The following is a 24,497-nucleotide window of genomic DNA, read 5'->3' on the forward strand; positions in this document are numbered from 1 at the left end:
AGGAGCAACTGGGAATTACCGTGTACATCATGTTCAGGATACCATTTAAAAAGAATTAGAATGGAATAAAGTAAAATAAAACCTAAAGCTGTAGTGGATATTATTTATTTGATAATTTAGTAGAGAGTTTAGGATATTTTAGAGCTTCTGGGGCATTTTAGGGACCTTAATCATTTTACTCTAGGGCTTGGGAAGAATGGTTGAGAAAAACTTCTTACTGATAAAAGCATGACAAACCATATATTTATATATATATATATATATATATATATATGAAATTGAAAATCATAAGATGTTATAGGAATCTTTTATAATAAAATTTTTTAAATTATCTAATTATTAAGACCTGACAGCAGTGGCTACTATCTTCTTTCTCTTGACTGACCAGCAATAAGAAAAAAAGATAAAGGTAATACTCTTGCTGGGTGATGAACAAAGGAAATTGTTGTTAGAAAAGGAGACCTGAAAGTTCTATGGTCCAGCATGGGCATCATGGGAGCTTCTTAGAAATTCAGAATCTCAGGCCCTACCCCAGACCTGCTGTATCAGAATCTGAATTTTAACAAACCCCTAGGTAATTCATACATTAAAGCTTGAGAAGCACTTAGCTAGAGAACCAGGAAGGAGTTAATGGGAGGATGGTTCTAGAAAAGAAAAGGGAACTATATGACAAGTGTGTGCTCATGGAAGACATTGCTAATCAATTATACAACTCTACTGCTAAACCCAGATGTGGCTCAATAAATTCTCAACACAGATCACTGGAATTGATATCAGATTTCTATACGTGCCTGTAATAATACGACTTAACGTGGCTTCTTGTTAATTTGACATTTCAGATATCTATGTGGACCTCAATCGGTGCATGCCAATGGTAGAATTTATCCTACTCTACCAATAGAATATTTATTGAATTATACATTGTCTTTGCAGCCTTACGTTTCCCTTCTACATTTTATCTGTCTCTTTTATATCGGCAGGCAAGTACTTCTTCACTACAGAGGAAGTGGCTAGTCCTGGAGTGGGTGGATCGTAAGTAATATATAATATGGTTTCTGCCTGAAACAAGTGCTCCTTTTCCTCTCTTTCCTTTCTTATTCTTATTCCTTCTCCTCCAACTGCATTTTATTCTTTTCTTTGTGTTCTTTCTTGCCTGTTATAAAAACCTCTAGACATTGTAAAAAGCCTTGCTGGCTCCTCATAGCAGGCGGATTCAGTAAGATAGGAGTGAGTGAGGGTTACACACCTGGCTCACGGCTGGCTCCCAAAGTAGAAGCGGCCCCAGTCACAGCATCCAGGTGGGGGGGATTTTGAATCTGACCTGGGCTAGAGACATATCCAAGAGTTCTGATTTGATGACCTCTGATCCAAAGCTCTGTGAACTTACATCAGATAGGTAGCAGATTCTTGGTTCAAAGGCTTGGGCTAAGGAGGGTTTAGCCAATTCTTTTTTCATGACTCTTCCAGGTAGAGGCTCTGACAGGTGGTGGTGAAGGCTCCAGTTTTAGACACCTGGAGTACAAAGCAGAGGTTCACAACTGGGCTTTGGCTTCATGAGGGGATTAAAAAAAAAAAAAGACAGGGAACATGCGGCTTTGGTGAGACTGATGGTAAGTGTGCTGACCTGGGTACAGGTAGATGTCAAAGCAGGAGCTCACCTTTTAGCAATCCAGGGACCATCTGTTTTCCAAGCTGATCCCACACTCCAGTTGGCTGTCTGGAGCTAGCATCTTAACATATTAAGACTAAGACAAGCTTGACATAAGGACAAGTGAGGGCTGGCTGAAGTTTAAAGATCTTTAGTAACTGTATCTGAGAGGAAATGAGAGAGAGAATTCTGGGACTTGTAGGTGGCACATCAGAGGGAGAGCAGAAACCCCATGACCTAGTCTTGCCAGTATGTCTGATAAGTACTGTATCTCCCTCCCCAACTCTGTTATCAAAATAAGGTAATATTCTCATGGGAAGAGATCACTTCAAAGTTCTGCACATATTTAAAAAAGAAACCAAAATTTCTAACTTGACATATGGTGTAAATAAGCTTCTTACCATTAGGAGGCAATGTTGGCCTATAATTATAACCTTCAGAACCTGAAGCTGTATATTTTTTTCTCCATGGAAATTATAGGTGGTAAAATCAGAGCTCTTTGGTAATAGTAGGCAATTCTTTTCTAACGTGGATATTTCCAGAAGATTTTAATATAGGATATATACTAGTCTAAAATGAAAACATGATCAAATAAAGTATAAAATGCAAATTTAATGGGTAAAATAACAAGATACATGGAAGCTTTTCAGTATTATTTTCAGGAAGTTCATCTAAGCACTAATAATAATTCCATTACAAGAAGCTTTTACCAATGTATAAGATATATATTAGAGGTAAGCAAAAAGGGAAAAAAAGGAGCAAGCAGCATTTATATTGAACTTCAGTTTATATTTTTATTTTTTAAAAAGTCCATTGCTTTAAAATGTTTGAGAACTACAGATCTGCTTTAAAAGTGTTGGAAGTATGCCTGGCTTGGATGCTGTCAGTTTAGGAGATATTCTTCCTATGACTACTGAAATTGTATTATTGGATATCCTAGTTTATAGACTGTTCAGAATATAAAGTACCAAACAAGAGGCTTATAGACTTAGAAGAAATTGTTTGCTATTTGCTGGACTAGTTTATCTCTAGATGAAGGGAGAAAGTGGGAAATTCAAGGAAAGGGAATCAGAGAACGTAGAAAATGTACAAAGACTCTATAGGGATCACCTAGTTCACCCCTCCTCATTTTACAAATACAGAAATGATCAGGGAACATTAAAATTGATGAGGATGTAGTAATAGGAATTTTGTGTGAGAGTGGGAATTTTTACCATATGTTGGAAAGGAATATGCTAATATCTGCTAGAGCCCAAAGTTGGATTAACCTAAAACCCAGCAATTTCATTCTTCGGTATGTATAGTCACTACAAAAATTGGCCACATTCTTCAACAGTGAGACATGTTGAAGAATGTTTATAATAGTAAAAAATTGTAAACAACTTAAATGTTCATCAAATGGAGACTAGACATATAAATTGGAATATATGCATATAATAGAATTATAGAAAATGTTTGAATAGTAACAAAATAACACGTAGTTTAGTCTGTGCCAGGCTCTGTCCCCAGTACTTTACAGATATCAATTCATTTAATCCTCATGACAACCTATAAGGTAGGTCCATTATGTTTCCTGTTTAACAGATGAGGAAATGGAGTCACAGAGAGTTTAATTAGCCTGAGGTGCACAGGAAGGAAGTGGCACAACTACTATTTGAATCCAGGCAGTGAGGCTCCAGGGTGCCTGCTCTTAACACTTTCATTTGTGCAGACTCTTGTATGTACACATAATATCATCTATACAAAACTTACAAACATACAGCACAATACTAAGTAATGCTTATGGATCTGTACCTATGACGTAACAGTTTAATAACAAGCATGGGAATGAGAATAGAAATCAGAAAAGTGGTTACTTCTGTGTTGGATGGATTGAATGGGATGGGAGGGAGAGTGAGAAATTCATAGGACTTCATCTGTCTGTGCTGTTTTGTATCTTTCAAAGTAATCTGAAGGAGATAAATCCAAATGTTAAGATTTGACAAATCTAGGTACATATATGTATATATATTCTCTCTATAATTTTTGGTATATCTGAACTATTTCACATGAAGAAAAAAAGAGGAGTTAAGTATAAATTCACACAGCTAGTTTAGTGGCAAAGCCTGGACTTTTGACCCTTGGTTCAGTGTTTACTTCACTATGAGGTTGTACTTGATTGCTTTCTACACAGACCAAGTTGAGTGCTTTATGGGGCTCTACTTAGCGATAACATGCTTGTTATCTGTATGTTTCCACTTTTGGTCAGAGTGCATATTAAATAACTTTGAGACAATACTTTCTAGAATTACATTTCATGTCTGGCTCTTGGTTTCCTGTTGAGTTAGAGGTGAAAGAATGCATTTTTCACAAATGCATTCCTTTGAGATTCTGAAAAGAGCAATTTACCACAAAATTACTCACCAGCCTGACAATGTTGGCCCTTAAAAAGAATTGATGTTGGATTTCTTATCAGATTGCCAATTTCTCCTCTTTTCACTCAGGTGCCTTTTTGTTTCATCTGGGCTGAGCTTCAGCCATTTGGACTTGGTCCAAGAAGCTACTTGAGTTAGTTCTTCAGAGAGCAGGGAGCCTACTTCCTGGGTTTGTCACAAAGATCCATGATGCTGAGAAGCACAGGTATCCTGGTGGCACCAAAGTCCATGGTGTTCTCTGATATCCCCCAGTGGCCTCATTGCTCACTCTTGGCAGAAAGAGTGACAGATGAACCACCCAAGGCACTCGAAGGATCAACATTTGTCTACCATTATCAGGGGGGCTCCAGGATAAGAATGTAATTTTTTTCCACTCATTTTTGAGTATAAGAGGTCACTCTCCCTAGTTCCTTAGTTTGCTAAAAATACTGATAATTAATAGATATGCATTACGGGTATTTCCATTACTCCATTCAGATATAATTTCAAAATGCCCAAAGAGCACAAAATATATAAAATTAGCAAAGAAGCATACTACAGTAAAGTAACATAAAATTTACCTTGATTATATTCCTTTTATTTTCATGTCTAAAACAGTTGGGCATTTGAAATTCATTGGTTAAAAAGTGACAAGACTCTTCAGTGGTAGAAAAATGAGAGTTGTTTTCTAATGAACTGAAATAATGGATGTCTTTTTTTTTTTAAAGAAATTCTTTATTTAGATTTTAGTGTTAAATCTTTTAATATAAACCTCTTGATTTAACACCACTGACCTAGTCTCGTTTCTATTTTTTACCTTGAGATAGGTAGCCTGCTCTGCTGGCCTGAACACCAAACCAGAAAGCCAGTGCTTTTTTGCAGCTCAGAGAGTGTGGCCAAAAATAAATCACACACACACACACACACACACACACACACACAGAAATACATAATATAGATTAACCATATTTCAAACACTTATTTGCAATCAAATATAGTATGCCATGGATACTGGCAATGCGGATTGAGAATTTGCTCCCTGAGCCCAATTAAAATCACTGTTTTCAAATTATTTGAGCCTCTCAAACAGGAAGCCATAACTGAATAATCTATTTGAGCTGTAAATAGATTTGTGAACAAAAGGAAATCAGTAAATATCACTTATTTAAACTATAAAAAAGTTATAACAATGATTAGCATTATTACCTTTTGAGTTGTATGTGAGACTTGGAACAGATATCATACAATAAATGGTGAGGATAGATAGATTCTCTGGGTATTAACTCTGATGGGACTGGTCACATTTAATATGTTTAATTAAACAAAATCTTAAAACCAGGGCTTCTTTGGTGGTGCAGTGGTTGAGAGTCCGCCTGCCGATGCAGGGGACACGGGTTCGTGCCACGGTCTGGGAGGATCCCACGTGCCGCGGAGCGGCTGGGCCCATGAGCCATGGCCACTGAGCCTGCGCGTCCAGAGCCTGTGCTCCGCAGCGGGAGAGGCCACAGCAGTGAGAGGCCCGCGTACCGAAAAAAAAAAAAAGAAAAAAATCTTAAAACCAGTGGATGAGCTTCAGTAGGGTTAAGTTCTACTGGAGTACACTTGGGGTAAAATAATTAAAATTATAATTTAAAAATGATTGGCTCTAAGCAATCAAATGCAATAAAGGCTTACATAAGGACTTTTGCAGCTAGTAATGTTCCCAGTGGGGAATTATAAAAAGATCATAAAAGACTGGATTTAATTAGGAAGTTTTAAGAAGAAACATATTCTTGCCTTTGTAGAAAATCATGGGGCATCTGAACTTAGAAAATGGTATGCACTTTTGTTTAGTGAACTGAATATATTTTATCAGAGGTGGATGGAGTCTAGAGAGTGACCAAAGGGGAGTTAGAGTTGCCACATGTGAATGAATGGCCCAGAGGTGGGGGAAGCAGAGCATGGGACTCCAGTCCAGAAAGACAAAGGCTGAGAGAAATATGCTTAAACAAACAAACAAAGAAATCTAGATGATTATTAAGAGAATGGAAAGACTTCCCATTAACTAATTCACCATGTTGTCTGATACCACCCCCCGCTTCCCCTTTGGTAACCATAAGCTTGTTTTCTATGTCTGTGAGTTTTCTGTTTTGCAAATAAGTTCATTTGTATCGTATTTTGATTCCACATATAAGTGATATGGTAGTTTTCTTTGTCTTCCAGATTTACTTCACTTAGTATGATAATCATAGGCCCAGCCATGTTGCTACAAATGGCATTATTTCCTTATGACTGAGTAGTATTCCATTGTATATATATACTACAGCTTCTTTATCCATTCATCTGGTGATGGACATTTAGGTTGCTTCTTAGCTATTGTAAATAGTGCTGCTAAAAACATTGGGGTGCATGTATCTTTTCAAATTAGAATTTTCTCTGGATATATGCCCAGGAGTGGGATTGCTAGTTCACATGGTAACTCTATTTTTAGTTTTTTAATGAACCTCTATACTGTTTTCCATAGTGGCTGCACCAGTTTACAATCAACATTGTAGAGGGTTCCCTTTTCTCCACACCCTCTCCAGCATTTATTATTTGTAGACTTTTTTTTTTTTTTTTTTTTTTGTGGTACACGGGCCTCTCACTGTTGTGGCCTCTCCCATTGCGGAGCAGAGGCTCCGGACGCGCAGGCTCAGCGGCCAGGGCTCACGGGCCCAGCCGCTCCACGGCATGTGGAATCCTCTCAGACCGGGGCACGAACCCATGTCCCCTGCATCGGCAGGCGGACTCTCAACCACTGCACCACCAGGGAAGCCCTATTTGTAGACTTTTTGATGACAGCCATTGTGACTGTTATGAGGTGATACCTCATTGTAGTTTTGTAGTTTGATTTCCATTTCTCTAATAATAGCGATGTGGAGCATCGTTTCATGTGCCTACTGGCCATCAGTATGTCTTTGTCTGCCCATTTTTTTTATTGGCTTGCTTGTTTTTTTTTTGTTATTGAGTTACATGAGCTGTTTGTATATTTTGGAAATTAAGCCCTTGTTGGTCGCTTCATTTGCAGATATTTTCTCTGGTCCGTAGGTTGTCTTTTCATTTTGCTTATGCTTTCCTTTGCTGTGCAAAAGCTTATAAGTTTGATTAGGTCCCACTTGTTTATTTTTGCTTTCTTTCTATTGCCTTGAGAGACTGACCTAAGAAAACATTGCTACCATTTATGTCAGAGAATGTTTTGCTTATGTTTTCTTCTAGGAGTTTTATGGTGTCATGGGTTATATTTAACTCTTTAAGCCTGCAATCGCTCAAATCTTAAAAGGACACCACTTGACTCTTGACCCTCTCTCTGCTTCTGCTAACACCTCATTTTTCTGCTGTCCTTTACTGTAAAACTCTTTTGTAGAATTTGTCCTTGCAGAGGTCCTCTCTTACTGTTCTTTCTTGAATCTGATCCAATTCAATTTTGCTACTATAACTCCACTGAGACCTCTTGTCAAGGTCACCAACGACCCCTACATCGCCAACTCTAATGATCAGTTCTCAGTCCAAGACTTAGTAGACCTCTTGGTAGCATTTGGTAGGGATGATCACTCCCTTTCTTAAAAGACTTCAGTTGCCTTTCAGGACACTTGGCTTTCAGTCACTTTTCTGACTGAACTTCCATCTCTTTTTGTTCCCCTCCTCAATGAATCTTTAAATGCTGAGGTATCCCACGAAATTCACACCCTAAGTGAGCTCATATATCCACTGGCACTTTATAACATCTGTATGCTGAAGACTCCCAAATATATATCTCCAGCCTCTCCTCTAAACTCCAGACTTGCATATCCAACTAGAGACTTGATATCTCTTTGGCAAATGTGATATAATAAGAAATATATATTTTGGTATTTGTCCCTGGCTGCTAGGATGAACTCCTAAAACCCTTGTAGTTTCCGAAGTGATATGAGCTTTAGGAGCATCTTTTGTTATATTTGGTTTCTGTCACAGACTCCTGAAACAGCTCTGGAGTGAAAAAATTGAAAGGAGTATCTTTTGTTATTCAACCATGCCTGGGTTCATGTTAATGAGGTGACTTTTGGAAAGTTCCTAAGGGTGAGGGGCTGGTTTCCAGGGGAATCAACTGTGAGATTAGAGAGTTAGAACTTTCAGCCCTACCCCCTGACTTTCTGGGAAGGGAGAAATGGGCTGGAGTTGAATTAATCACTAATTCCAATGATTTAATCAACGGGTCTATGTAATGAAGCCTCAACAAAAAAAAAACCCTAACCCAAGGGGTTCAGAGAGCTTCCAGGTTAGTGAACACATTGAGGTACTGGGAGGGTGGTGCTCCCAGAGAAGGCATGGAAGCTCTGTGCCTCTTCCCATGTACCTTGTCCTATATATCTCTTCCACTAGGCTGTTCCTGAACTGTATCATTTATAATAAATCAGTAATAGTAAGTAAACTGTGTCCCTAGATTCTGTAAGCCATTCTGGCAAATTATTGAACATGAGGAGGGGGTCATGGGGACCTGTGGTTTATAGCTGGTTGGTCAGATGTACAAGTGACAACAACAGGACTTGTGACTGCCATGTGAAGTGAGGAGGGCAGTCTTGTGGGACTGAGCACTTAACCTGTGGGGTCTGCACTCTCCAGGCAGCTAGTGTCAGAACTGGGTTAAGTGTAGGACACTCAGTTGATATCCACAGAGAATTGAATAATTATTTTGTGTGGAAAAACCCACACATCTGGTGTCAGAAGTGTTGTTGTACATAGAGAGAAACAGGAGAGTTGACTTCTAGTGAAGACTTGATGTGTGCTAAGCAGAATGCATGATTTGTTTCTCAAATCTGTTCCTTCCCTAATATTCCCTATTTCAGAAAAGGGCACTGCCATTGACTCTGTTCCTCAGGTGAAAAACTTCCGAGTCGTCTTTTCTTAACTCTGAATTTCACACCTGCTATCTAATTTGCCAGTGAATGTTGTCAGCTCAACCTTCAAAATATATCCTGCATCTGGCTATAAGTCACCACATCCAATGCTCATTCAAACCACCATCTTTCACCTGGACTACGACACACCATGTTAACTGATCTCTAATGCCACTGTTGCTCCCCTTTCCCCAGTAGTCCATTTCCACAGAGCTACCACTCTGATTTTTTTTTTTTTTTTTTTGCGGTACGCAGGCCTCTCACCGCTGTGGCCTCTCCCATTGCGGAGCACAGGCTCTGGATGCGCAGGCTCAGCGGCCATGGCTCACGGGCCCAGCCGCTCCGCGGCATGTGGGATCTTACCGGACTGGGGCACGAACCCATGTCCCCTGCATCGGCAGGTGGATTCTCAACCACTGCGCCACCAGGGAAGCCCAACCACTCTGATCTTTTAAAAGCAACGTCAGATCATGTCACTTCCTTGCCTCAGCTTGCTTACAATTGAATCCCAAATCCTCAACATAGCCCTATATTAAATGACCCCTGATTACCTCTCTGATTTGGTTTCCTACTGCTCCTCTGCCTGCTCAATCTCATTCAGTTGGCCTCCTTGCTTGTCCTTAAACATGCCAAGTATGCTCCCTTTTCTGGGTCCTTGTAGTTTCCTTTTCCTCTTCCTGGGAAGCTCACCAGTATCCAATGCATGTTGGACCTTCATTCAGGTCTCTGCTCAAATGTCACCTTGTTTACCCAATCTAACTTGAAACCCTCTTCACCTTATCTCCCTGCACAGATCACTATTTGATATTATATCTTAATTTGTTTACTTGTTTGTCATCTGTCTCCTCCACTCAAATATAAGTTCCATGTAATTTATTTCATTTATTGCTCTATTTCCAGTATGTAGAAAATGTCTGGGGCATAAAAGGGACTTTATACATGTCTGTTGAGTGAAGTAGTAAGTGCATTTTCCAACCAATCCTGAGGAGATAAAACTCAGAGTTCAAATTAAGGTAATTGAAAGATGATGATTAATGTGATAATTTGCACATCTGAGTTTGTAAACTGAGAGTCATATCAACTACGATTTAATTCTATGCAACCATTCTCTCACAAGGCCCTTCCCAGCTCAAATTTTCCTATTATTTCTACATTAGTTTTCCTGAGAAGTCTTCCTTTTATACTGTCATCTTCCTTCTCTTGAACCTTATAGTGGCTACTTAGTGTCAACATTGAAACCAAAATTTTTTACTTCTGTTTTCAAGGTGCTCTCCAACCCTATTTGTCACCTTTGCCTGGGGATTCAATAGAATTTTCTCCTTTCTGGTTCAAACATATGCCATGTTTATTTTCACTTCTAAACCTTGACTCATGCCGTCCCTACCACGTGGAGTGCTTCTTTCCATCCCATCCACATCTTACCCTGCCCTTAATAGTTTTCTCAGTTCTCAGCATCTCAATGAGCCTTTTCATTCCTATCCTGGTTCTTTATTTATAGTGAAACCTTCCCATCTCTGAGTACAAATATGCAATGCCTGACAGTATTGGATAACTGCCAGACTCAATTATTGATTGATGGATAGATTATTTAGCTGAATATTTGAAAATAGTTTACATGAAATATGAATAAATGTTTGGTTGATTTTTGTCTCTGAAGGTTTTCCTAGGAAAAGTAAGTGATAGCCCAGATTAAAAAATTATTATTTTATTTTCATGAAATTGACATTATACAATACTATTTTTATCACTCAATTCTGAGTATTAATAAGTAAAGCAAAAAAGAATCAGCCCTCTAAAGTTATTTGCATTTAACCTGGCTAGAAAAATCAACCCTATTGTTTAATTTTTCTAATTCTCTTCTGCCCCACATATGGCAGAACATCTTTCTTATTTTAGCTGGTATATTTTGCACTTTATGTTGTCTCCTTTATTTCCTTCTTAACACTTTTTCCCTTTATTTCCTTCTTAACATTTTTTTCTTTTTCTTTTTCTTTGCTGTCAGTTTGATTGGGTCATATCTAGTATGTCAAGTAAAACTGATATAAAATGTATACAGTGCTTGTATCAGTCTGGGTCCAATCAAGAATAGGAACCACACAGTGGGTTAAGTTTAATATAAAGAATTATCAAGTCCTGATAAAAGAATGACTAGAAGAAAACTGTGTATGGTATTCTAGGGCTAAGGGAGAATACCCAAAGCAGGACAAACTTAGAAGGATCCCCCTCCCCAAGGCTGGTTCAGATACTATTGGAGAAGGTGGAATTCAGCCCACTGGATAGTAGAGAAGCTTGCTGGTTTGTCCTGGCCACAGCCGTTCTGCAGTCTCCTCTGGAGTGCAGGTGATCAGGAACCAGTGGGGTGAGCTTGCAGAGGGAATGGGAGCCAAGGCACAGGTGTGCTGTGTCTGGGTCTGCAGTGGGAGGGTGGCAGGTATTGGGAGGGGGGTGTCAGCTGCAAAGTGAGCAGTGACTCAGGGTACCAGTGTGAGCAGAAGAGCTTGGGGTCAGTTTCCATGTTGAGAGGGCTGCTCGGAAGTTTATCTCCAGGCCAGGTAAAGGCTGCAAGGTTGCTGACTCCACTGTAAAGCAGCAGGAAGTAACAGGAGATCGTCTTCCCTCCTCCAATGCCTCTCCAGTGCCCTCTGCTGAGAAAACTTAACATTGTGCTCTCTGTGGAGATGTTTAAAGGAGTTCTGTCCTCTGTTACAGAGCATATATTGAAGGGTGAATTGGAACTGAGGGGCAATATATTGATAACTGGCACCATGTTTACCTAAGTATAGATGTATCTGTCAAAGGTAAATGTTTTTAGGGAGCCGTGTATGGGTACTCTGGCAAAAGAATCCGTATCAGGAAGACATGTCAGACTCAACGTCCATCCGCATTTCTATAAATGACCCAATTTTGTTCCTTTTTATGGCTGAGTAATATTCCATTGTATATATGTACCACATCTTCTTTATCCATTCATCTATCATTGGACATTTAGGTTGTTTCCATAAATAGTGCTACAGTGAATATTGGGGTACTTGTGTCCTTTTGAATTATGGTTTTCTCTGGGTATATGCCCAGTAGTGGGATTGCTGGCTCATATGGTAGTTCTACTTTTAGTTTTTTAAGGAACCTCCATACTGTTCTCCATAGTGGTTTATCAATTTACATTCCCACCAACAGTGCAAGAGGGTTCCCTTTTCTCCACACCCTCTCCAGCATTTATTGTTTGTAGATTTTCTGATGATGGCCATTCTGACCAGTGTGAGGTGTAAGGCAGGAATAGAGACGTAGATGTAGAGAATGGACATGTGGACACAGCTGGGGGGAAGGGGAGAGTGGGGCGAATTGGGAGATCAGGTTTGACATAAATACACTACCATGTGTAAAATAGATAGCTAGTGGGAACCTGCTGTATAACACAGGGAGCTCAGCTTGGTGCTCTGTGATGACCTAGATGGGCAGGCGGAAGGGGAGAAGGGAGGTCCAAGAGGGAGGGGATATAGGTATACATATAGCTGATTCACTTCATTGTACAACAGAAACTAACACAACATTGTAAAGCAATTTTACTCCAATAATAAAAAAAAGGAAGACATGTCAGTAATGGATGAATAAATACAATTAAACCACAGTTTTTTAAATCACTGGACAATAAAGGTATTCAGATGTCTTATTATTTCTATGTTTTATTTCATAATTCTTTTAAAAAATTGATGTGGGGCTTCCCTGGTGGCACAGTGGTTGAGAGTCCACCTGCCGATGCAGGGGACACGGGTTCGTGCCCTGGTCCGGGAAGATCCCACGTGCCACGGAGTGGCTGGGCCCGTGAGCCATGGCTGCTGAGCCTGCGCGTCTGGAGCCTGTGCTCCGCAACGGGAGAAGCAACAATGGTGAGAGGCCAGCGTACCGCAAAAAAAAAAAAAAAAAAAAAAATTGATGTTTATCATTCATACAGTAAATTGCACAAATCATAAATGTATAATTTTTTGAGTTTTTACATGTGTACACATAAGTGAAACTACTACCTAGATCAAGATAGAATTTTTCCACCACTCAGGAGGATACCTTATTGCTCTTCCCAGTTAAAATCCTCCCACCCCTACCAGAAGTAGGCACTAATCTGGCTTCTGTTACTTGTTCAGGAACTTCATGAAATTAGATTCACAAGTAGGTATAAGTCTTCTACATATGAACAAGTTCCATCTTGAAAGCACGTTCAAAGTCCAATTTATTCGTAAGGCCAGCAAAGTTAGCCTAGGTACTCAACTAACACAGTCCGCTATACAGTACTGTACTGTAATAGGTTTATAATACTTTTCACACAAATAATACATAAAAAAATACAAAAAATAAAACATTTTAAATCTTACAGTACAGTACCTTGAAAAGTACAGTAGTGCAGTACAACAGCTGGTGTACAGGGGGTGGCATCGAGTGAACAGGCAAGAAGAGTTACTGACTGGAGGAGGGAGAGGAGGTGGGAGATGGTAGAGCTGAAGGATGGTCAGCAATAGGAGATGGAGGGCAAGCTGCCATTTCACTCACGCCTGACGTTGATGGCACAGGTTCTGGTCCCTCGCTGGATTCATTCTATCTACCCTCTTGAAAAAATGATCCAGTGATGTCTGGGTAGTAGCTCTTTTTTTCTTTTCATAGATGACACGGGATTGCATTCTGAAGGGTTGCTGCAACCTTCGTGTGCCTTTCTATGTTCTTGTCCTGTGCCTCAAAAACTAAGTGCCTCCTCAAATAAAGAAAATCCCCTTGCCATTTCCTGCGTTGTGAATCTCTTTGGTTCTTCAGTTACTTCTTCTTCTTCTTGTCTCTCTTCGTCCTTTCTCTGGGCCTGCAATTCCTGGTGCTTCTTAGCAGTACAAGCTACACCATCACTGCTTCTACTCTTGCTTCTGGACATTCTGGGCTTGAAATAAAGATACTGTACTCTATACAGTACTGTATAGTAAAGTATACAAAAGCACAACCACTTGTAAACAATGCACACATGTGACAATGTACACCAGACATGTGAACTAACTTATGTGATCGGACATGTGAACAGACGTTTGCATCTTTGAAAGCTTGCAACTTGAAGGTTCGTAAGTAGGAGACCTACTGTACTCTTTTGCGTCTGGCCTCTTTTGTTCAACATGATATCTTTGAGATTCACCCATCTTGCTACACGTATCAGTATTTTTTTGGGGGGGGGCATAGCATTCCATTATATACATATACCACAATTTATTTTTAAATTCTCCTGTTGATAGACATGAGGGTTATTCGTAGTTTTTGGCTATTATGACTAAAGCTGCTATAAACATGAATTTTTGTGGAGCTATGCACTCACGTCTTTCAGTATATATTCAGAAGTGGAACTGCTTCGTCACATGCTTTAGTAGTAAGTCCTGTTTAGCTTTAATAGATACTGCTGAACATTTTTCGAAAGTGTTTGAACCAATTTCCACTCCCACCAGTAAGTATGAGAGTTCCAGTTGCCAACAGTAGGCCAGTCTTTTGTTTTTAGCTATTCTTGAGGGTAGTATTTTTAAGAATTAAGATTAATTAGAACTATACAATTATATTTCTCAATGTTTATAATCTTAATTTATATTTATCAGCTTCATATATTTCTCATGTTCCCTTTTGATAAACAGAAAGAACTCTTGTTTTCCTCAAATGTTATCTGAAATTTCAAAGTGAAAATTACAGCAATGGTAGCTTTTGAAATGTATTCTCAATTTACATATGCTTCCACATTATGATGTACATCAGCTCTCCACTACTAAACTTTACTATAATAAATGTTTGCTCATTCAGAAAGCACTTAACATTCTTTTTGATGCCACAGTAATTATTATGATTATCAATTATCATTGTGTAATATGGCAGGGGAAAAACTGATTATGTGAGTCTTTTTGCCTGATTAGGTCCTCTAAAAGTAACTGGAATTTCTAGGTAAACATTAAATACCTTCTCACAGTAATAATATAGTATGGCGGGTTTTTTTTATTTGTTTTTTTTTTTTTGTGGTACGCGGGCCTCTCACTGTTATGGTCTCTCCCCTTGCGGAGCACAGGCTCTGGACACGCAGGCTCAGCGGCCATGGCTCACGGGCCCAGCTGCTCTGCGGCATGTGGGATCTTCCCAGACCGGGGCACGAACCCGTGTCCCCTGCATCGGCAGGCGGACTCTCAACCACTGCGCCACCAGGGAAGCCCCTAGTATGGCGTTTTTAAGAGCACAGTGCAAGATTCACACAGCTCAGTTGCAATCCTGGCTCTGCTAGGATACTGAATAAGAAAGTTTTCTGTGTCTCTGTTTCCTAATTTAAAAAATGGAATCGGTAGGGCTTCCCTGGTGGTGCAGTGGTTGAGAGTCCGATGCAGGGGATGCGGGTTCGTGCCCTGGTCCGGGAGGACCCCACATGCCGTGGAGTGGCTGGGCCCGTGAGCCATGGACGCTGGGCCTGCGCGTCCGGAGCCTGTGCTCTGCAACGGGAGAGGCCACAACAGAGGCCCGCGTACCGCAAAAAAAAAGGAATCGGTAATAATACCTGGCTATAACAAGGTCAAGTTACTTAACCTGTCTGTGCTTCAGTGTTCTCAGCTGTAAAATGGGGATAACAGGATTATTGTGAGTACCACATTGTTAATATACATATATACGTAAAACGCTTTGAATAGTGCCTGGAACTTAATAAATGCTATATAAATATTAGGTACTTATTATTAATGTAGAGGAATTAATTAGGTTGAAGGGTTGTAAAGGACCGTGTAGTCCCAAACAGCAATCAGTGTATTTCTCAATCCCAGATAGAGCCCCGAATTTTTGAAAGTTCTCCCACTCCCTCCTCTCCCTTTCTCTTTATTTCTTATTGAAAACAGCGAAGTCAGAAGAATCAGGACCAGACCTGGCTCTCGACTACTTCTTTCCTTAATAAAGGCTACTTTAGAGAGCTGTCGTGACGGTAAAAATCAGCCTGCTTCAGGAAAAGTATATTGTTAACTATAAAGGACTATGATAATAATGCCGTTAGATTTATCCTCTACATTGCTTTTGCAATTCAGAAGGGCACTTTCTCCACTCCAGCCACTTTTCCGCAACACTCCCTCAGCTTTCCCTCCCTCTTCCCCGACCCCGAAGCGTCTTCTTTATAAGTGCCTCTTCCCTTCTGTGAGAAAAATTTCCTGCCTCCGGAAAGCCCGAAGGCGAGGCTAAAGATAGCGGGCAGTCAATTATGACCCCTGAGATAGCCTCCCGATACCGAGCTGGGTTTAGGGTAGACGCACGGAAAAAGCGGCATCCTCGGGGTTTTGAACACCTCCGCCCCACCTTGCGCCCTCTCTGTGCGCCCACCCCGTCCGAGCCCCAATGAACGCCGGGAATTGTAGTTTCCGAAGGGCCCGCTTCAGTTAGCGCATGCGTTCCGAGGCCTTGCCCACACACAGACACCGTCCCGGATGAGGAAGCGGCTAGTGATGCCACGCGTTCTGCGAGCGGTTAGTCGGGGCTTCTGGGAGCTGTAGTCGTTGAAAGCGGGCGCCGTCAGTAAGGGGACGTAGCTTTCTTTCCTCCGGGTTCGCTACTGCAGTTGGTTCCCGGCGGCAGCCGCCGGGTCAGTCTGCACTTCTCCCGTCACGGCGCTCCCCCTGAGTCCGAGGAGGCGCTTCCTTCCTCCCCGGTTCTCCTTCTTCGGCGCTGGATGCTCCTTGACTCGCGGTCCATTTCTCTGCCTAGTCCTCTCCCTCTTCGATCCATCTCCAAAGCCCGGGCTCAGCGGGGACTCGCCCTCTGGGAGAGACAGGGCCGCGACCTTTTCAAACCCGGTCCCCACCCCGCGGAGACCGTCCTCATTCCGCCTCTCCCACCGGCTTCCCCCGCTGTCCTTTTTCCCCGCCTTGGTACCACCGCGCTCACGCTCCTTCCACTCTTTTTTTTTTTTTCCCCCTCTGCAGGGATGGAAGCTTCCTGGCGCCAGGTGGCCAGTGGCCGAGGCCGAGCCCGAGGACGGGCCACTGCGGCCCCCTCCTCAGGAAATGGAGTCCATCTTCGCGGCGCCGGAGCTGGGCGAGAGAAGGGGTCGGTGGGCGCTGCTGGCTTTGGCCCCATTCCCGGTGGAGCTGCAACCTCTGCGGCTGCAGGTAGCTCAGCCCGGCGCAGCCCCGCGGGATCTGAAGCGCCGCAGACTTCCGTGGCCAGTGGTGAGAATGGCTCCCGTCCTTGGGCTCACCTGGATGCCTACCTACTAAGGCACTTGCTAGTCAGAACTGCCTTCGCATCCGTTTCTTTCCTTCTCCTTCGGGAGTTTATTATCGGCCTCACTTCTCAAACCTTTCAGGCAGCTAGTCATTCTAGGCCGATTCCCATCACACCTCTTTCATCCTCACTTTAATTGATATTAATCAGTGTTACTTCTACGTCCAGTGTTCTTCCCTTCACTCTTTTTTGCCTACTGAATCCCCCCCCACTCCCAGTTGCAGACAGTGGCCTGGGGGGCTGATTTAGCCTATAGTTTGGTTTGGTTAATACAATGCTTTAAATCTGAATTGGTTGCCGGCAGTTTTTTGGTTTTTCTTTTTAAAATCTCATAAAAATCTGGTTAACAGCTTTTCTTGTAAGATAAGGTATTGTGGCTTTGGTACTTTTGTGCGTGGCAACAGTCGGCTGGGCTGAGGCGCAGAAATCTTATTTAGATTGGGTTTAGGCTTTCCACTTGACATTGTGTTTCCTACTTCTGGGGCCAGTTGTCATTTTCCATTTTTATTTGATTGCCTTAGTTTAGTAACTTTAATTATCTATGTCCTGTAAACACTTAGGCTTGTGGTACTTTTTTTTAACTGCGGTTCCTAGTTACAAATTTCATGTCCTTTCTGGGATGTATCTGGTGTGGCCTTCTCCAGCTTTCAATATCCTTCATCCAAGGCAGTGTTTTAGTGGAGCCTGGGAGCACACACGCAATTCTAAGTTGTCCATACTAATGAAAGAATTCAGGGGGCTAAGAGAATAATCCCTAAGATCATTTTATTGTTGTATTTGGAATGTATTTTTTAAAATATATTTTTTGCGGGGAGGAGCAAATTGAGCTTCTGAACGTCTCCTAAGCTAATTTTATAGATAAGTGGTATTCTCTTGGTTACTGAGTTTATGATAGTGGTGGTGGTGAGGTGTGTGAGAGGGAAAACTGAACAGTTTTGGTAAGCTTTCTTGGATTTTGTGGGTAGTAGAAAAGCAAGCATCCTTTAACTGGATAATTGAGATTTGTCCATAAGAAATAATATATGGTAAGGTTGTTTTGTCCGCTTTCTTTGAGATGATCTTATGTAGGTCCATTGATCAGGTTATGAATGTTTTTATTATATCTGTCTAATTCAGCCTTTTAAAAAATGTCTTTTAAGTGCTCATTTCTCATAATGACATTTATCATCTTATTGTATATAACGTTTTGAGTCATATATCTTATAGCAGCTACTTTTCTCCTAGTACTCAAAGATTCCTCTGTGGGCACTGTACATTTTCCTCCAGTTTTACTTGAAACACTGAGTAGTCCCCAGCCAAGCTGGCTGCAGTAAGAGAAGGAAAACATTTCATGAGGAAAATAAAAGATAAACCATCATTAAGTACAAATACGCCACCTAAAATAAGAAAGCTTGTATTAGTAGTGGCTCATCGGTTTCAAGTGTGAAGTGGCACTAATATGGGCACTAATGAATTAAGATCAGTTCAGTATGTTCAGTATGTTCAGTTCAGTATGTTGTGGCTCCTTTCTTGAACTATGGTTGCTGTCCAGAAGAGTTTATTAACACTTAAAGCTTGAAGAGAATTTTCATGGTCCTTGCTCTTGAGGAGTTTGAAATTTCATTGGGAAAGTGCTGTGAGGTAATCTAATTCTTTTTGTGTTATTATTTAAGCAAGTAACAAGAAGTACAGACAGTGCTAAACAGAATAGCAGAAGAACTAATCCAAAACTTACTTAACATTTCTTTTTGGCATGAAGTTGTTGTAAGAAGCATGTTTTCCATGTTAGCAATATTTTGTGTGGGATTAATGTTAAATAAATATGTTTTGTGACCACATTTTAATAAAGACACAAAGTCCTTGAGCTTTCTAAGAAGCATATTGTAAACATAGTGGGTAGACAGTGAATATTGTTTGTGCAAGGTCTTTGGTGGGCAAAGACAGGCTGGGTTATAGTGTGCACGAGGGTGGTTTGAGAAAGCGCCTGCCTCTGCTGATTCTGATGTGCTCCCAGTGGGTATGTTTCCTATGTTTTAAAAATCACTGTGTACCATTCAGTTTTTAAACATCTCACTTTAATTTTGTTAATATCCTGTTTTGAGGTTGATCACCAGTTTTTTGATACTTTATCATAGCTTTATAATTTAAAAAATTGATTTGTTAGTCATTCTAGAACAATTAGTTGGCATTTAGCAGAATAATTAACAAAAGTGAAAGTTTATATTGTGGTATTCTCTTTACTCGTGTGACAAGAAATTTGAAAATACTTTTTTCATGGATGATAGTGAAATAGAATGCACCAAAGGTGACTTTTAAATCTGTATTTTAATAACGTATTGGTATGTCATGGCTTGCTTTTTGAGAGATTGTTTTGAAGAAATGAAACTCATTTTTTTTTCTTTTAAGCAGAGCTAATGTCTCAAAAGAAATTTGAGGAAATCAAGAAGGCTAATCAAGCTGCAGCCAAAAAACTTGTTGAAGAACACCATAACTCTTCATCTGAAGAAGAAGGAGATGAGGATTTTGAAGGAAAAAGAGGAAAAATAGTTGCTAATACGTTTGTAACTTACACTACTCAGACAGGTACTGTATGATCTTTTCAATTTTGACATTTTTACATCAATAAAAATACATTCCTGACTTTTTCTGACACCTTTACTCTATGTGGAATAGGTTTTGCATCTTAAGAATGAGCATTTTTTTGTTGTAGAGTTGAATTTTTGTACCTTTTACTATTTGAGTTATACGTTGTATAATGCTAATCTTTCTATAAAGCAAATAGGATGGCAATGTCTCTTACAGCCTTAGAAGTTCTCTTTTGTGTTTAATTGCATTTCATTAGAATGCTGGGAGGGGGATGCCAAAGGTCCCTGTGCAATGAGTGGGGTCAAGTTGTTCCTAACGATGATTTGATTGCACTTGAGGACTTTGAATATCCTTTAAATCTATTCTTCATTATTCTCTTTGTCATCATGTTAAATGTATCTTGAAGTCAATTTCATTTCTTGACTTAATTCCTTTATTTTATATCTTACAACTTCTGATTTTTATATGTAAAAAAAAATCTAAGTCTCCTCAGGTCTGAAGTGTTTAATCACATTTTATGTTGTATATATCTGGGTTACTCTCAAAGCCACATTTGTTTGTGAGAGAGACGGCCAAAGTGATGTTGCTGTGAAGATTTGGGACTAAGTGTAGAAGTAGATTATTTTAAATGTAAGTCTCTTACACTTTCCACATTTTATGCTTACAGTCATTATTAGAAACATTCTTGCATGCATTATCCGTATTAGTTGCCTGAGTATATTGATGGCATCATGAGCATAGGTACACATCATCAAAAAGGTTTCCAAGGAATTTACCATATCTGCCAAGGAATTAAGGTTAGGAAGCCTGACTAAGAAGTCTGGTTGAGCCAGGTAAAAATTGATAAAGAGGAACCTTAAGGTTAGGAGGTTTCTTGCTTTTAGAGAACTTCATAGAAAGTAACCTCAAGTATCCTGCTTCAAGAAGACCTCACTGAAACCACTCTAGATACAGATTTTATTTTTAAATAGGAAATTCAGTGATATAACTCAGTATTTCTGCCTAGTGTTTAGAAAACTTTTATCATTTGTAAGTTTTATTAATTTTTAAAAAAATTTATTTATTTATTGGCTGTGTTGGGTCTTCGTTGCTGCGTGCGGGCTTTCTCTGGTTGCAGCGAGCAGGGGCTACTCTTTGTTGCGGTGCGCGGGCTTCTCATTGCAGTGGCTTCTCTTTCAGAGCATGGGCTCTAGGCGCGAGGGCTTCAGTAGTTGTGGCACGCGGACTTCAGTAGTTGTGGCTCGCGGGCTGTAGAGCACAGGCTCAATAGTTGTGGCGCACGGGCTTAGTTGCTCTGTGGCATGTGGGATCTTCCTGGACCAGGGCTCGAACCCGTGTCCCCTGCATTGGCAGGCAGATTCTTAACCACTGCACCACTAGGGAAGTCCCACTTTTATTAATTTTTAACGTGGCTTTCATCTTAAAGTGTTAAGGCAATTTTTCTTATACTGTATTATGTCAAATCCATAAACATTTTGATTTTCGTTCCTTTGTGTTCTGTACTTTGCCTCTACCAAAGTAAGGAAATCTGATCGCTTAACTATAAAACGATAAATGCCAGGGTCATGAGATGGTTCCCATCTCACATTAGTGAATTGAACACCAAAACTTTACCAGAGAAGTCCATCTTTCTGTCTGAGCACAGCCTTTATACTTTTGCGATCTCTCAGATTTCAGACTTGAATGGTCAGCTTCCTGATGGGTATCGCTATCTTGCTGGCCTATGGAAACACAAACATATGTTGAAAGATAACTTATTTCTTCTCTTGTTCTCCTTATCTCTATTAATACTACAATTTTCCCAGTCACCTACCTAAGCCAGAAATCTGGGAGCAGGGTTGGCATATGCATGCATGAGTGTGTTTTATTTGCTACTACTCCTCCCCTCTGCCCGTCAGCTCATCTAACACAGCACTCTTTCCTTCTGAACATCGACTTTTCAAAGCAACACAATCTAATTGTCACCAAGTCCTGCTGAGTTTTACTTCCTAAACTTCTTAAATTCATCCCACCACTCCCCACATGCTATCATCACCTTAATTCAGGCCCCTACAGCTATTTAATATATGGATTAAATCCACATAATAACTGTGAGCTAGATATTACTGTTGTTACTATTTTAAAGATGAGAAAACTGGGACAGACGCATTAACTTGCTCGAGGTCATTTTTTGCTTTATCTGCTGTTAACTGCCTCTTAACTTCAGGCACTTCATGTTTCCAGTCTTGGCCTCCCTCACACTTATTTTTCTTCAGTTTCCAGAGTGATCTTTCTATGCATGACTTCAAATGCCATGCTATCCGTCGTGACATCTTGGGCAGTATACTTTATTGTTGCAGCCAAATTTTAACACATTTTTCAAAGAAATCTTACATAAATTTTATGAGTATAAGATTAGACTTTATTTTATTAAGGCCTGTTCATCTTGTTTTCATATTCTATTTTACATGTTAGCTGTTAAATTAGATGAAATTTTAAAATGTTATACATTTGTTAGAGCCAGCTGTGTCAGAAAGCAAAATAAGTACTCAGAATATGATTATTAAGTCTGCCTTTAAGAATCTCTTCAAACTTAGATATTTGTTTAAAATAAAGCAACTGTCTTAATAATTTTATAATATTTTATAGTTGGGGAGTAATTTTATGTATATTTTGTATAATACCATAAATTATACTTGCATTTATATTATGGTAGAGCAAGTTTTTGTGAGTGTTGTGTTTACTTGGATGATCTTAGAAAGTAAAGAATTATCTAAGTGTCCTATTTAATTTTTCTTTTTGGTAACTTAAATTTTGGTTTGTACCATTTTATTGCCATGGTCAGTTCTGTACTTATAATAGTTTATGTTATTAGTGTACTTTTCTTGGAGACTCAGTTAACCTCTATTGAACAATCCTTATTGTACTAAAGGCCTGTAGGTTTATTTCTCTTCCACTAAAGTGACTCAGATTATTGTCCTTTTGTTGTGTGTGCTTTTGGGTAGCTTTTCTGCCTTTCACCGTGCTGTTATTTCTTGGACCTTCCTGTCTTAAACCCTTGCTGTGGCATAGCATAGTCGTCAAGAGGGCTCACTTTGGAGTCATACTGAAGTTACGTAAGTGTTCTGTGCCTCAGTTTTCTCATCTGTAAAATGAAAGTAAAAATAGCTTATTTAATCTTACTGAAATATGAATAGTACAGTGCCTAGCAAGTAAATGCTTAATAATTACTTAAAGGAAATACAGTCTAGTAATTTTTTTCTAAGAAGTCATGCTTCCTTTTTTAGCAGAAATAGCATAATTTAATGAAACAAAGTTATTATACTGTATTGATCTCAAGATCTTTTCATTCAACAGATTTTTACTAAGAATTTTCTATGTGTCAGACACACACACACACATAGACTTTTACACACTTACACATTCATACGCATATGCTTATATTTAGGCTCAATGGCTTTGCTGAGCTTTGACTTTGCAGTTCCTTTCACTTTGCTTTTTGATATGCTTTCCCTTGTTACTTGACATCTTGCTGCTGTTGCCTGTGACTCTGCCCCCACCAGATTTGTTAAGGACTGTAACAGCAAGTATACTCTGAGAGAAGGTCAAGGTAACTGTTTTTGAATCAAGTACATAAGATGTAATGCATGGACTTTGTGACCTCTTGGAAGTTCACTGGTTGCTTTTTTCTTAAACTTCTCATTTTTTCAGCTATATTTTGAGCAATTGATATTACTAGACAGTTCTCACATAATGTGGTGCTGTTAGTGAGTTTGTGTTATTTTCAGATGTTGCTTAACCTGAAGTTTTCAATTTTTGAATTTCAAGATGGAGATGTTCGTGAGTTAGAGCGAACAAAACAGTATGTAAATGAAGCTTTTCAAGCAGGGGCTATGACATGCTTAATTTGTATTGCTTCAGTGAAGAGAAACCAAGCAGTAAGTTTTTCTCCTTATTTAAATTAATGTTATCTCCCCCAAATATCTTATTTTGCGTTTATAATTTGTAACCATTTATTATTCTTTTTGCTTACTTTTGTTTAAGAATACTTCATTTGAGATTCTCTTTATGAATTGATACTCAATTTTTGGGAATCTTTAATTAAAAGAAAAATAGCTCTAAATGAGCAATCAGTATTTTTAGCACTATTAAAATCAATGAAGCAAATATGTTCAGTTTCAATGCATATGTCAATTTGATAAAGCATTTTTAGTATCGGTACTTTAGAGATTCCCATAAATACTGAAATATTAAGTAAACTATATTTCATTACTTTCAGCAGGTTTAAAAAAACATAGATATGCTCCCTGCCTTCAAGGAAGTAAAACCTAGCACTGACAATTGCAGTTTATTAGTGAGCTTCTCTTGTGTTGAAGGCACTGTGGAAAGTGGCTAGGGTTAATGGGGAGAGATGGATTCAGAGATAACTTATGTACGTAGAGACGCTATGGCTTAATGGTGAAGTTATGTATATATACATTTAAAGGGCATTAATAAAGCAATTAAGGGGATGTGATGACTGAATAGGATAGACTTAACCATTTAGGCCTCAGCTTAATCCACTGCTATTTTAGCAGCATTGCCTAGAGAAAGAAAGACAGGTCAGATGTGAAATGGATTGGTCGTGTAGAGTGAATCAGAAATTTAAAATATATTGGGTAGGATAGCGTAGCAGATGCGGGTGCCTTTGGTGCCCTGAGTCACATCTGGTTGCCTTACTCTGATTTCAGCTGCAGTGGAGGAATAGTCTCTCTGCATCCGGATGCAGTTTCA

General features: G+C 39.7%; 1 protein-coding gene across 5 annotated transcripts in view; it reads left to right on the forward strand.

The window, feature by feature from the left end:
• The first annotated feature begins 16,396 nt into the window (after nt 1-16,396).
• The window catches only part of NFXL1 (nuclear transcription factor, X-box binding like 1), a 56,370-nt gene continuing 48,269 nt past the window's right edge, over nt 16,397-24,497 (forward strand). Inside the window, exons 1-4 of one of the 5 annotated variants that reach the window (XM_081235714.1) lie at nt 16,397-17,125; nt 19,569-19,742; nt 22,730-22,840; nt 23,553-23,662. In XM_081235714.1, the coding sequence (XP_081091840.1) occupies nt 16,627-17,125; nt 19,569-19,742; nt 22,730-22,840; nt 23,553-23,662 (894 nt within the window). In that variant the 5' untranslated portion in view covers nt 16,397-16,626. Of the gene's footprint in view, nt 17,126-19,565; nt 19,743-22,729; nt 22,841-23,552; nt 23,663-24,497 lie in introns of all 5 variants that reach the window. The other 4 variants (XM_081235715.1, XM_081235716.1, XM_081235717.1 and 1 more) reach the window with 4 other exon arrangements.

Source organism: Mesoplodon bidens (assembly GCF_964165515.1).
Source record: "Mesoplodon bidens genome assembly, chromosome: 1".
NCBI classification, from domain to species: Eukaryota; Metazoa; Chordata; class Mammalia; order Artiodactyla; family Ziphiidae; genus Mesoplodon; species Mesoplodon bidens.